The sequence below is a fragment of the Populus euphratica genome, unplaced genomic scaffold (assembly GCF_000495115.2).
Source record: "Populus euphratica unplaced genomic scaffold, PopEup_1.0 scaffold5.1, whole genome shotgun sequence".
NCBI classification, from domain to species: domain Eukaryota; kingdom Viridiplantae; phylum Streptophyta; class Magnoliopsida; order Malpighiales; family Salicaceae; genus Populus; species Populus euphratica.
Genome location: NW_011499848.1, coordinates 3238598 through 3251291, shown reverse-complemented (window position 1 = coordinate 3251291; position 12694 = coordinate 3238598). Strand labels below are relative to the sequence as shown.

The 12694-nt window shown below is 36.5% G+C and overlaps 3 protein-coding genes across 4 annotated transcripts; 1 reads left to right on the top strand and 2 right to left on the bottom strand.

Moving 5' to 3' along the window:
- Positions 1-76: 76 nt before the first annotated feature.
- On the bottom strand, positions 77-3053 carry LOC105115569 (Pentatricopeptide repeat (PPR) superfamily protein). The gene has a single exon (XM_011012497.1). It carries the CDS (start codon positions 2803-2805, stop codon positions 817-819), a length of 1989 nt encoding a protein of 662 aa, XP_011010799.1. The 5' UTR covers positions 2806-3053; the 3' UTR covers positions 77-816.
- A 132-nt stretch (positions 3054-3185) lies between these two features.
- LOC105115578 (ER membrane protein complex subunit 6) lies at positions 3186-6051 on the top strand. Its single transcript, XM_011012509.1, has 5 exons — positions 3186-3287; positions 3680-3815; positions 4344-4539; positions 4734-4753; positions 5632-6051. Exons 2-5 carry the CDS (start codon positions 3709-3711, stop codon positions 5660-5662), a joined length of 354 nt encoding a protein of 117 aa, XP_011010811.1. The 5' UTR covers positions 3186-3287; positions 3680-3708; the 3' UTR covers positions 5663-6051.
- A 592-nt stretch (positions 6052-6643) lies between these two features.
- RWA2 (O-acetyltransferase family protein) lies at positions 6644-11507 on the bottom strand. 2 transcript variants are annotated; one of them, XM_011012529.1, is made up of 16 exons: positions 11185-11507; positions 10937-11028; positions 10691-10837; positions 10554-10610; positions 10398-10470; positions 9972-10130; positions 9273-9422; positions 8924-9179; positions 8729-8844; positions 8513-8599; positions 8354-8442; positions 8149-8211; positions 7921-7977; positions 7743-7839; positions 7501-7659; positions 6644-7125 (listed from the first exon to the last, which is right to left on the bottom strand). In XM_011012529.1, exons 1-16 carry the CDS (start codon positions 11215-11217, stop codon positions 7120-7122), a joined length of 1641 nt encoding a protein of 546 aa, XP_011010831.1. In that variant the 5' UTR covers positions 11218-11507; the 3' UTR covers positions 6644-7119. The 2 variants fall into 2 exon arrangements, with proteins under 2 accessions (XP_011010831.1, XP_011010822.1); XM_011012520.1 differs by having other exon boundaries at positions 10691-10840; positions 11185-11506.
- Positions 11508-12694: the final 1187 nt, after the last annotated feature.

The following is a 12694-nucleotide window of genomic DNA, read 5'->3' as shown; positions in this document are numbered from 1 at the left end:
AAGGAATAAAAAGGAAAGGATGAAACGAATCCATTTCTGTTTTGTGCAAAAAACAAACGACATTATGGCCTCTTCAGGAACAAAGAGAAGATGTATGAGCAATAATGATAATGTTGTCCATTTCTTCACCACCTAATGAACAATTCCTGAAAGTGATCAGATACAGAGTGCAAAACACTAAACAAAATTACTGGAAATGACCTACTAGTTCAAAGATATGGTTCCATAATGATCAACTAATCAATTCAGAAATCCACTCTACTAACCAGCATGCAAGAGATCTCAAGTTCTATTATACCAGCAGCCCTCAATTATTGGCCTTGATGCTGCCACCGCACCCACAATGTGATGTGGACTAAAGTTTGATGTCTGCTTTGGCATAAATGATTTCTTAGGTGGTGTTGTAACATATTGTAGCAAGCGTCAGGTTAGTAACCATGCTATTGCAGAACAGGTACCAAAGAGTTCTTGAGGGGTTATTTGACAAGTACCTGATGACAGAAAAAAGCAAGCAGATGTCCTTTTGCCTTCCCCAAAATTGAGTGCTAAAGGTTGACCACCAGTTGCTACTAAATTCAAGTAATATACAATACAAGATACAAGCCCAGATTTCATGGAAATGCCCATCCTCTACTTTAATTTAGGAGTATCCCAGTTAAGTTACTTCAGCCACAAGGTTGAAGGACAAGCAAGTGCTCAGATGCTCTGCCATGGCCATGGGTGACTGAGCCCAGCATCTTACATTCTCTTGTTCAGCTTGTTGCGTTCATACCACATATATCACCTAGAAATTCACAAAATTTATCAGCATCATCATCATGTAACTTTCCCATTAGCCAGAATATTATCCACAATGTGAATCGGTCCCAGATGACCTAGTTTGCTGAACAAGCCACGGACTAAAGCATTCCATGTGGCACGATTGGGGCATATGCCTTCATTTATCATCTTATCAAGATGGACGACGGCTTCATCTACCCCAATCCAATTACAGACCCCCCATAAAAGACTAGTGTATGTAAATACATCTGGATACCCTTCTCCCTTGTTACTTAATCTATCTACAAGCTGGATGGCAGTCTTTACCTCGCCTTGCTTACAGTATGCATAAATTACTGTGTTATATGTGATGGAATCAGGCTTGGTGCCCCCCACAAGGAGCTTCCCAGCAATCTGCAAGGCACCCTTAAACATTCCAGCATGACAAAATCCAGACAAAATGGTATTGTAAGTCACTAAATTTGACTTGATCTCCATTTCTTCTATCTCTCCAACTATCTGAAGAGCTTCTCTTGTTCTTTTTGCATTGAAAAGACCATCCAAAAGTTCGTTATATGTTGTGACATTAGGTGCACACCCATATTGACGCATTTGATTGAGCACTTTCATTGCCCACTCTGTTTTTCCACTGCAACATAAACCTTTGATAAAAGTATTGAATGTAATTGTATTTGGGGGACAATTTCCATTCACCATATTCTCTATAAGATGATGAGCGTGGTTGAACATAGAATTCCTGCAGAGCACATCCACCATACAAGTATACACCACAACATTAGGAAGGCAACCATTAGTTATCATCTTGTTCCATATCTCAGATGCACCAACCAAGTCACCAGCTTTTGCAAAGCCATCAACGAGAGTACTATATGTGGTCTCATTTGGGAAGACCCCGTTTCTCTCCATTTTTTGAGAAACAGATACAGCTTCTACCATTTTTCCATAGCTACAGAGACCATGTATCAGAGTGTTATATGCAACGGTGTTGGGTTGTGATCCGTCTTGGATCATTCGATTCCATAAATCCAGTGCTTCACACAATCTCCCCCCCATGAAATATCCTTTCATCAAGGAAGTAAAAGTGTGAACATTAGGACTACAACCTCTCAAAAACATCTTTGCCAGAACAGCAAGAGCCAATTCAACATTCCCCATCTCTGAAAGTGTATTAATAACCGTAGAGTAAGTAATGACGTCAGGATCAATTCCCTCAACAACCATTTCATTAAATAACTCAAACACCTCTTCCATCTTACGTTCTCTACAAAACCCATTAATCAAAGCATTATAAACAGGCACAAATGATTTAATCCTCATCGATAGCTCCCTAGCCTCCTCCACTTTACCAAGCCTACACATAGAAGATACCACAGTTGTATAGCTAACCGCATCAGGAATACACCCTTTATACGACATTTCTGCAAGTAATTTCCTGGCTGCATCCACCCTATTATTCTTACACAATGCCTTCAAAAGCATATTATAAGTATAAACATTCAGTTCAATCCCATCTCTCTTCATATTATTATATATCCCATTAATCATTTGAAACTTATTTTCACTAAGCAACGCATCTAAAACATGATTATAAATCTTCACACTCGGTTTGCAACCAAATTCACCAATCCTATAAAAAGTTTTCAGCGCTTGTTCAGCTAGCCCAGCTCGACGATACGCATTAATGACAATAACAAACAAATCTTCATTACAACTAATTCCCTCTAACTTCATTAGCTGCAAAAGGTATTGAATACCATCTATATCGCGCTCATAACCAAGTCTTTTGATCATGGTTGTGTATGTTAATGGGGTGTGTTTGAAGGAATTTGAATTGGCTATTGACTTGAAGAAATGTAAAGCTAATAGAATATTGGGTTCGTTCTTTAACTTGTTTAAAACATCAGATTCTTTGAGAAGGTTTTGATCTTTTTGTTCATTTTGAAGTGGGTTTATAGTGTTTAGTACAAAGGGGACCAAAGGTTTTTGCTTTTTTAACAATAAAGAACATCCTTCTTTCAAATACATAGTAGAAACTTAACTCAAAAGGAAGTTAACAAATCAAGAAGAAAGGGCAGACTATTGATTCAAATCAATAAAAGCTTAAAAACCCATTGAATAGTTGGAGGAAAAAAGCATACCTCAATGCGACAAGGGAGGATTGTTCAGACTTGAGCCGAAGGTGCACGCGAGGAGCATTTGCTGTTTATGTGATTCTTCCTGTTGTTAAAGCGGTGTCGTTTAGAGTAACCATAAAATTAAAAAGGGACTGGAAGTTAAACTATGTGATTCTTCCTGTTATTAACGCGGTGTCGTTTAGAGTAACCTAAAAATTAAAAAGGGACTGGAAGTTAAACCTTGTTAGTATTGGGAAATATTTGAAAGTATAGACTATTCGAAGGACGAGATTGAATATTAACAAAGTTATACAAACTGGGCTTTGTAGAATTTAATAAAACAACCGATCGAAAACAAGAAGATAGTTTACTGAAGCAACAGTGCATAGAAAGGTTCGGATTCTCTTTTATCTGTCCGTCGCCCCGTCCCTCTCGCCCTCTTCTCATGATTTGAATTTTGTTTTAGATAGATTTTAATTAACAGATCTGTCGATTATGATAAACTCTATATTTATGCTTGCTTAGATTTAAATTTGTCAGCGAATTCTTCGGTTTCGATTTCTAACAAATTTTAATGTTGTTACTTTGGTTTTATAGGCAACCCAGTTCGTTTTTATTTTTCTTTGTTATCTCCAAATTTTGTTTTTTTAAAATTAAACTCGGAAGGATCTCTTGATTAGTTAAGCACCCATTCCTTTGTTGATGAAGAGTTGAGAATGTGTAATTAATTTTAATACAAAACTCATGCTAAGTTCCTCTATTTTGGGTTACTCTTCTGTTTGTAGATTTATCAGATTATCTAAAGGCTGAAGCGATGGCTGGACATAATGAGTCTGAGAAGAAATCAAGTGATGCCGTGAATGATTTGCAAACATTCAGAGCTGAAAATTTGCAAAGTAACATGAAAGTTATATATTACAGGTTTGTTTCATTAACCTAAAAGATTCATGGAGCCATTATAGTGAATTTTATGCTAAAGCTTTGTGTTTGAATATGTGAATGTTAGTGCCTCTGAAAGTTTTAGCTCATGTTAGGTTTGTAATTATTCGTAGGAATTTTGGCTGTGTGATTTTCAGTTGATGGATTGTGTGTGACTTATAGCAAAACCAGCATGTTCTAATTCGAAAGAACTAAATAGAAAGTTGAGTTGATGACTTGATTTCCTAAAGAAAAATGCTTAATGTTACCAAATTCGCCGAGTACAGGACATAATGGCATAACAATATATGACAGAGAATGTATTTCAGAATTGATATGGGCAAGGTTGAACTTGTTATTTGGTTTCCAAACACCCAGGTAAGATTTAGAAGATTGAGAAGTAGTTGAGAGTTGAAACCTTTATGTGAAGAATTATTGAGCAGTATGCAATTTTGTTACAAGGTATAAACTGTAGTTTGGGGTCTCTTGTGTGTTTATAACAGCACCTGAGCTTCTTTTTTTTCCATGCAGCCGAACATTTCTGTCTATCATTGGTGGGGTAATTGCTGGAATATTGGGACTCACTGGCTTGACTGGATTTGTCTTTTATTTTCTTATGATGACAATCACTTCAGTTGCACTCATAGCTAAGGCAAAGTTTTCCATTCATACATACTTTGACTCCTGGAACAGGGTTTTACTTGATGGCTTTTTGGGTGGGCTTATGGTATGTTTCTCTGATATTTATTGATACTTATTCTTTCTTTCCCTTTCTGATTTCTCTGTACGCAAGATTCCACTCTTTCATAGCGTTCCTTTTCTGTACACTTTGAGAAGTAAAATTATTCTGCTTTTATTTGTTTACCCTCATTCATATATGAGATGAGTGGTAGACTGACAGTGTTTTTATGTTTTATGCAGTCGTTCGTGCTGTTCTGGACGTATCCTTTGTCATTAATTAAGATATTTCAGAGCCCACATACTTTAAAAACTATAATTGCAATAATCAATTGTGTTAGTCATTTTATATTTGATCAAGGATTACATGATTTTCCTCAACATAAGCATTATCAGGGACCTTGCATTTCCCCTGGACTAATTGATCAAGGACCTGTTTTTCCTGGTTGTTTTGTGATGTGATGCGATGCGATGCGCTGTGCTTTGGCTTCCATGCTGTGTCTTTTTTAATTGTTGAGCTATGGTGAAAAACAAAGCATATCTAAAGTGTGTGGACGGTCATATTGTAATAAACTTGTGCTCTTTGAATTATAATAACTTGAAGACATGAACTTATTGCAAAACCTTTAGTAGCTAAATTAGCTAATAAAACTTAAGATTTGATATTAAACGGTTTTATTAATTTAATTTAATTTTTGTACTTTATGATTTAAGCTCCATTGAAAACTCATGCACAAATTTTATAGCATGAACAGTGCATAACAAGTTAAAGTGTTGAAAATCTTGCGATAAGCATGAACGTAAATATGCACCATTGGTAATTTTGTGATGAAATTCCTTACTGAACGTGTAGTTGGTGCTTAGGGGGTTAAATGGGCTCTGAACCCTTTGTAGGTTGCCTGTGGTTATGATTTAAGCCTGTTAAAGCATCCTGCATTTTCCGTGCGACTTTGAGCATTTGTATTTTTCTTTCTTTTTTATTAAAAAGCTGGTCAAATTCTACTTCTGTGTGCTGATTTCAGTGGCAGAACTTGGATGTTTCTAGGCACTGATACTGGAAAGCATCTGGCTTCAAAGAATCGGATATAAATAGATTTGCTTTATCTACTCTTTATTATGATGCATTCTTTGACATAAATAGATTTGCTTATGACATTGTGCATATATTCTGATGAGGATACAAGGTAGCTGCTGCCTTGAATGGAAAGGAAGCTCCATTGCTGCTGCTTGCAACTCTAATTTACAACACCTTTCGAGGATGGCTGTGATGCATTGTCTCCATAACAAACACTTACAAGGATTATTTGTTCAGAGTTGTCTTTGTTTCTATTGTGTTTTGGTTCAAGAAACCCTTAGTTTAGACCATACTTGGGGAAACCTTTGCTCATTCAATTTTGTATAACAGCTGCTTTCTGGCTGCTGAGGAAGTTCGTGGAGAATTGTTCGTTAGTTTTTGTGGATGGGAAATGGCTTTTTATTGGAGTTCAAATTCTACAAGTTATAGCGTTGAAAATAACCATGAAGTCATTTGTGTAGTGGCTATGATATGAGCTTTCAAGTATTACCAAACACTTTGAAATTCTGTTTTTAGATGAAAAGCCATTAAAAAGGCCGAAGGCTGGTGATTCAAACGGGCACCTAGTGTCCTCAGACCAAGGTAGTCTTTAGTCTTATGGGATCCACCTGCGAAAACTGCAGAGTGAGATCTCGCAAAGTACGAAAGAATTCTACGGTTAAGTCCAATCATCTCAAATGGCAATTTTTCACTCGGCAGATGCTCCATGCTGAGTAGAGCGTTTGTAAATAGATGAACAAAACAGTGAAGGCGTTGAGCTTAGCTAGTCAATTGACACTATATTGTTTCAAGCAACTTTAATGTTGGGGCTTTGCATCAAGACCCGTTAACCACAGGCCATGCCTGTCAGGAAAGATGAATGATTGGGGGCAAGACAAAAGAGTGAGTTCATCCAAACTAAAGGCATTGAAAATTATACATAAAAAGGAAAAACAAGAGTTGATTTACTTAAATTGAAAGAATCGGAAATTATATATAAAAGAAAAGATTTGAGCGATCCTTAACCAGAAAAAGGATACACCCGATCCTTGCTCAATTCTTCCTCTCTTACACATGCTTCCATCAATCCTTCCTCACAGAGTGTTGAACTTTCTAGTATATAGCTTAAATGTCATAATCCCACATTAATGTGGTGACATGTCCGTTATCCAACCATAATGGTAAGCCTCAAGGTAATAAAAGTTGAGTGCAATATGCTTTTAACACTATCAGATACAAGGTCAAACTCATGCATAGGGGAATTGCTTTGATCAGTGAGTTTTACATTGCCGTTATAATTACTATACTATTGCTGTTAAAAAAAAAGAGGATGAAAACATGACGAAGAACACCTCTGTTGGAGGTCATCTCTTTCACGATCTTTTCCCATACAATCAATGCAACACGACCTAAGACCACGGGTATTGATCCTTGCATTGCATCTTCTATTGACAACTCGAAATGAATCCATTTCACTGTTCATGTTCTTTTATAGAGGCAGAAAAAATCTAGCAGTGGAACAATATTCTTCTCACATGTTCATGGAAACAAGATACACAATCTTGCAGCTTCCTCTCAAACCTGTAAATTTAGAGTATCAGCAAAGTGTGCATTCAGATGACAAACAGCACATAAATTATCATTGTTCTATAGTTACGAAAAATATTCAAGTAGTACTCCACCGGAGACACAAACACAGCAGTCAATGGATGTGTACATTGCCATCATTTTATTTTCCAAGTTGAAGTGTAAAACCAGCAAGTTATTTCACCATAAGGTTGAAGGTAGGCACATGCTCCCCTATAATTGATGCCATTTATACCCAGCATTTCACATTATCTTTCCCATTATCTTATGGCTAAAAGTGTTTTTCAGTGCTGGAAAGCACAACAATCACATTTACTTGTGTCTAGGCAAATCAATACTCATTTAGAAATTTAAAAGAGTTATTCTTACCAGCATCTGCGGGACTTTTAAGAATACAAAAGACAGCGAATATAAAACACTTGAAACTGCCGCTGCTGTAATTATGTTGTTTGTCAGGCGCCTATTGTCTTTGCTGGGAACAAATGCCGTTTTCAATGTATTTGTCAGATCAAAGAGTCTGTAAGAAACCTACAAATAACCAACATAACAGCGCTTGAGTGCTTGAATTGTACCAAATAACTGAGATTTCAGACCAGCAGATTGATGCTTACTCCAATATATACGGACGTGGTAAGCATAAAGTTCAACATTGGGTAGTCTGGAATTAGAGAAAGTAACAATTTTGGTTGGCCATCTGGAATGCCTGATCTGCAAGTTTATCAAAAAACCAAAATTAAGAAACCAGTGTGACATGCACAAAAACATAATAATGTATGTAACACAGCGTACCTTAACCAGATATGGATTTGAGAAATGTACGTCTCCAGGGTGATTTTCCCTAGCCATCTAGTAAACACAGTAATAAATTCACCAAAAAATCTCACAACAATTGATCCAAACTCACAGAAAAAGGAATTCATCAGATTTTCTCCTACTGGTGCCTCCGGCAAATGGTTTAACTTCAATTTAATGAGGAGAAAATAAGCTAGTGCAGGAATTAACTTAGAGGTCACTTACGCAAAAAGGGTCAAACTGTAGCAGCGGAATTGCTGGGTGACATTTCTCAAACAAATGTACACACTGATCAACCAGGAAACAAAAAAAAAATTAAGAAGCAAAAATTTCTGAATAGTCAAATAGATCAACCAGGAAACAAAAAAAAAATTAAGCAAAAATTTCTGAATAGTCAAATTGCAAACACATTTAAAGGGGCAATGCATACGTTATGGGAATCCATGAGGTATAAGGATGGTATTTGTTGTAAGAAATCTTGTCCAGCTTGTATATGTACTCATACCATGTATATCCCATCTAGGAATTTCACAAAATCTGTTAGAGGCATCATCATCAACAGTAGCAACAATCAAAAAGGTTATAATACCGCCAGAGATATTGTTGCAACAGCTGTTTTGATTGGTATTCTGCGCTTCGCTTCTGCCTCCTCTAGTTTCTCCATCCATCCTTCCACCTAGAATAACAGAAACAAATGATGTAGGAACGGACTCAAAGAACTCGTATTTCTATTTCCATCTCAACATTCAAGAACCACAAGCTCATACAAAATTTCCATGAATGATATGGTTTGTTCAGAACTCACTGTTGGATGATAGTAGGCATATATCATTCCAATTATCCAGATATAGCGATCAAGTCCAGAACGAAAATGCCACTCATGCAAGCGAGGCAAATCTGGTTTTGCTGGATCCGTATAACCTGCAGTACTTTGAGGGATTAGGAGCATGAAAACCCCAAAGCTTTAACAAGAGAAATGAACATTTGGCAAGATACCAACCAAAAAGGAAAGTAAATGGGCTCCAAATCACTTCAAATACTCCAGGAATTTCCCACATGAGAATAACTACAAAGAAGCAGGCAATAATTTTCGCAGCCATGACTGATCCAATCTCATTGTACTTGTTGAAAATACCAAGTGCCGCATAAACCATAAGAGTGAAAAGAGTGTGCATGGGGCAAATATAGTATAGCATGTAACTATTGTTCAGTACAACGCAGCAGAATAGCACCAGGAAATTAAGCCGCCACATCATCTGCTCAAAAAGTAGAAAACTTAGAACTGGAAGCAACTAGATATGCAAAGAACTAGGGGAAACTATGTTTAAACTTTTAGGGGAAAAAGATACCTGCGCAAACCTTGCAAGACTGAAATCTTTGCGAACATAATAATATGAGAAGTTGCCAAATCCAGTCATCCACACATATGCAGCAATAAACATGCGGATTGCATTGTATATTTCTGTCGCAGCAAAGTAATGGTACATTAAAAATAATACCTGTAACGCAGCAGAAACATGTGTGAGGCTATACATTATAGCATGCACGCCAGAAAGGGAACATATCAAAAACCTAGCCAACATACAAGAGAAGCATCTCAGAAATTCAGCATAAAATGGCTGAGGGTGGACAAATTATTTGGGGGCAACCAAGTTATAGAGTGAGTGAGGACTTAAATAGAATACATGTAATTTTGAGGGGGCCAGGATAAGATTTTATTAAAAATGAACTAAAGTTTTAAGGATTATTGCAAAATAAAATAAAAAAATTGGGGAGGGGGCATACTTACCCTATGTGCAGCCCCTGTCAACATGTATTAGTGTTAGAAAACAAATGGCATGCCAAAGAAGGAAAGATGATCTGTAAATGGTTGACGAATGCTTCAACAAATGATTTCACCAATGGTCAGCAATTTATGTCGGACATAGGCAGCCAAAGCCACATAACCAATACTTATAGAGTATTGGTTGCCAAATCTTCTATGCATTAAGGAAACTCAGTGAACAATTTGAAAAATTATGTTCATTTTGTCTGGAAGAGTGACAAACCTGCATCCAGCCTTTCCACTCCTCGGTTTGATGCCTGTTCAAATATAGTATAGGTTTCCCAGAGAACGGTGACTTATCATGATGTATCGTGAAAGAAGTTACTGCCGAAACTATGATGAGAAGGAAGTAGAGAAACAAGAAAAGATCTCGATTGTAACTCTGTAGAGACAGATAACAGTGAAGTTAAAACATAGTCACTAACAGTAAAATAAAGATAACAAGCCTTTACTAGTTTCAATTGTGATAAGCATAATAGCCATCTACATGCTGAACCAGTTATTCAAATGTTTTTTTGGTTGCAACTGCAGATTTTGCAAATGAATGCAAAGTGCAGCTATCGTCTACCACATGCCTCACTGGAAACTTAGAAAACCCAAAAGTAAAGATCACATAACACAAGTAACAAGACGAAGTAAGAAGTGGCACCTTCTTAGATGAGCCAAGCATATCAGTACGGTCGCATATGTAAAAATAGGCCATAAAGAAACCAAATTCCAATCTGCAAAGAAGAAAGGAGTCACATTTAAATTTGCTAGATGCATTTTCTTTCTTGATCTAAATCCAATGAAACAATTAACTTACATAGCTCTAAGCGTCAACCGATTATCAATCAAGAATTGCTCTTCCATCGTAAGAAACCTACATATAGAAACAGAATGAAATTTAAGCAGGAAAAATAATAAAACTTAACAATAATCGAGAACTTTCAAGAAGCGTACCTGAAAATAGGAAATGATGAAGTTGGAGTCCGAGCTTTGGGAGAAGCAGGCTGAAGACCTCCTCCTCCTCCCTCGAGTAAAACAGCTCTATCATCATCTTCCTTAACCGCTTCGTTCCCCAATTCAACCAATCCAATATCAGAATGCCTACTAGCAAACCAACAATCCCCGAGTAATAAATTAAATCGTAACGGTTTTTTTATCCATCTTAAAATGTCATCTAGTGAATAATAACGGTTAACTTACGCTTTGGCCAAGGTGTTGCCTTTTTTGTACTCCAAATATTCGGCGTAAATCCAAGCAGCAAATACAGGTACGATTCCAAGCAAAAAGGAAAACTACACCCATTCAACAAACAACCTACCTCATCATTCCTCGTAAATTATACGATCAAAATCCAGTACAGAAACTGCTAGATCAAATAACAATTCACTGCTAACGGAAGCATGGCGCCAAGATCCAAAGCGAAATGAGCTCGAAAAAAAACCACGCACCTGGCCGCGAGTAACAGGAAATAAGATCTGCATTTTTTTGTGTTAAGTAAGTTGGCAGCAAAATCAATGGTGCATGTCAATGTAGATGACAGATCTGATATAAAGAGCTAAACGGAACCCTAGACTCACTCCAGAATCTAGCTCCGTCGCTTCTCTCTGTGTGTGTCTGTGTGTCTGTGTATGTTATATGACTGCTGTAGATGTGCGTTAGAGTGTAAATAAAAGGACTTTCTCTCCTATTATACCAGGAGACGGAGCTGAGCGATAACTATAAACGAGAGCGGTTAGTTGAGAGATGTTTGTTTGTTTTTACGAAAGTGCCACCACCCATGTTGGATGCGATCCTGCTCGGTTATTTTAAATTTTTAAATAACTTGGGGCTTTTCGATGGCCGTACGATGCCTGATGATGATCCAACCATCATTTATATGGTGTGATCAGTCGTAATTAATAATAATAAATTGTTAATTAGATATGCAGGCTTGCAGATAATGACGCATCAACTTCGTGGTCTTTTGGTCCAACATTTCCTTCTTTCTTCCTTTCTTTTCACTTGCTATCATCACCAATGCATTTACTTTCTTATTTTAGGTAACTTGAATAGATTGCAATCTCGAGAGCTTGTGGTTCGAATTTCGCAAGGATAAAGTAAGCTTGTGAATGTACAGACCAAATTAATTATATATTTTTCAATTTGTGTTATTCGTGGATTTTATTATAAGATTTATTTTTGTGAAATTTTAAATTTAAAAAAATAATTTTTTTATGTTTTTAAATTATTTTGATAAGTAATGTTAAAAATAAATTTTTAAAAAATATATTATTTTAATATTTTTTTTAAAAAAAAAATATTTTAAAAAGCTAAATTTTTTTGAACGCTTTGTGGTGCAATCTTAATGTTGAAAATTTTATTAGAACTGACCGTGATCTGTCTGCAATGTAGTTTCTAGAAAAAATAATAAAAATGATCAACAGCCTCCATGCTGTCCACGTCCAAAATATTAGTGCGCATTGGATGTTAAAAGCTCTGGATTGCGTATGCATTGCTGCTAATCTACACTCTAATTTTTTTTAGATTAATGTAGGTATCTGAACTCGTTTACGCATACCACGACTAATCTCTAATTTTTTTTAGATTAATGTAGGTATCTGAGCTCGCTTGCGCACACTACGACTAATCTCTCGAGCCTTAAGCTCGCTTGCATACACCACGACTAATCTTTAATTTTTTTTAGATTAATGTAGGTATCTGAGCTCGCTTGCGCACACCACGACTAATCTCTCGAGCCTTGAAGTTAACAACCATATAAGCCTTAGTGGTCATCATACAAGCAATCAAGCAATCAAGTACTCAAACTTGAACCATAGAAAAAACAAACCTTTTAATTTCAAATCTTTACCACCAGTTACACTCCAGTTTTTTTAGCTAGATTACATGATAAAGCATTTTCCTTGGCTATAAAAAAAAAATAATAATAATGGACATGGATGGACTCATTGGTTGGGGTGG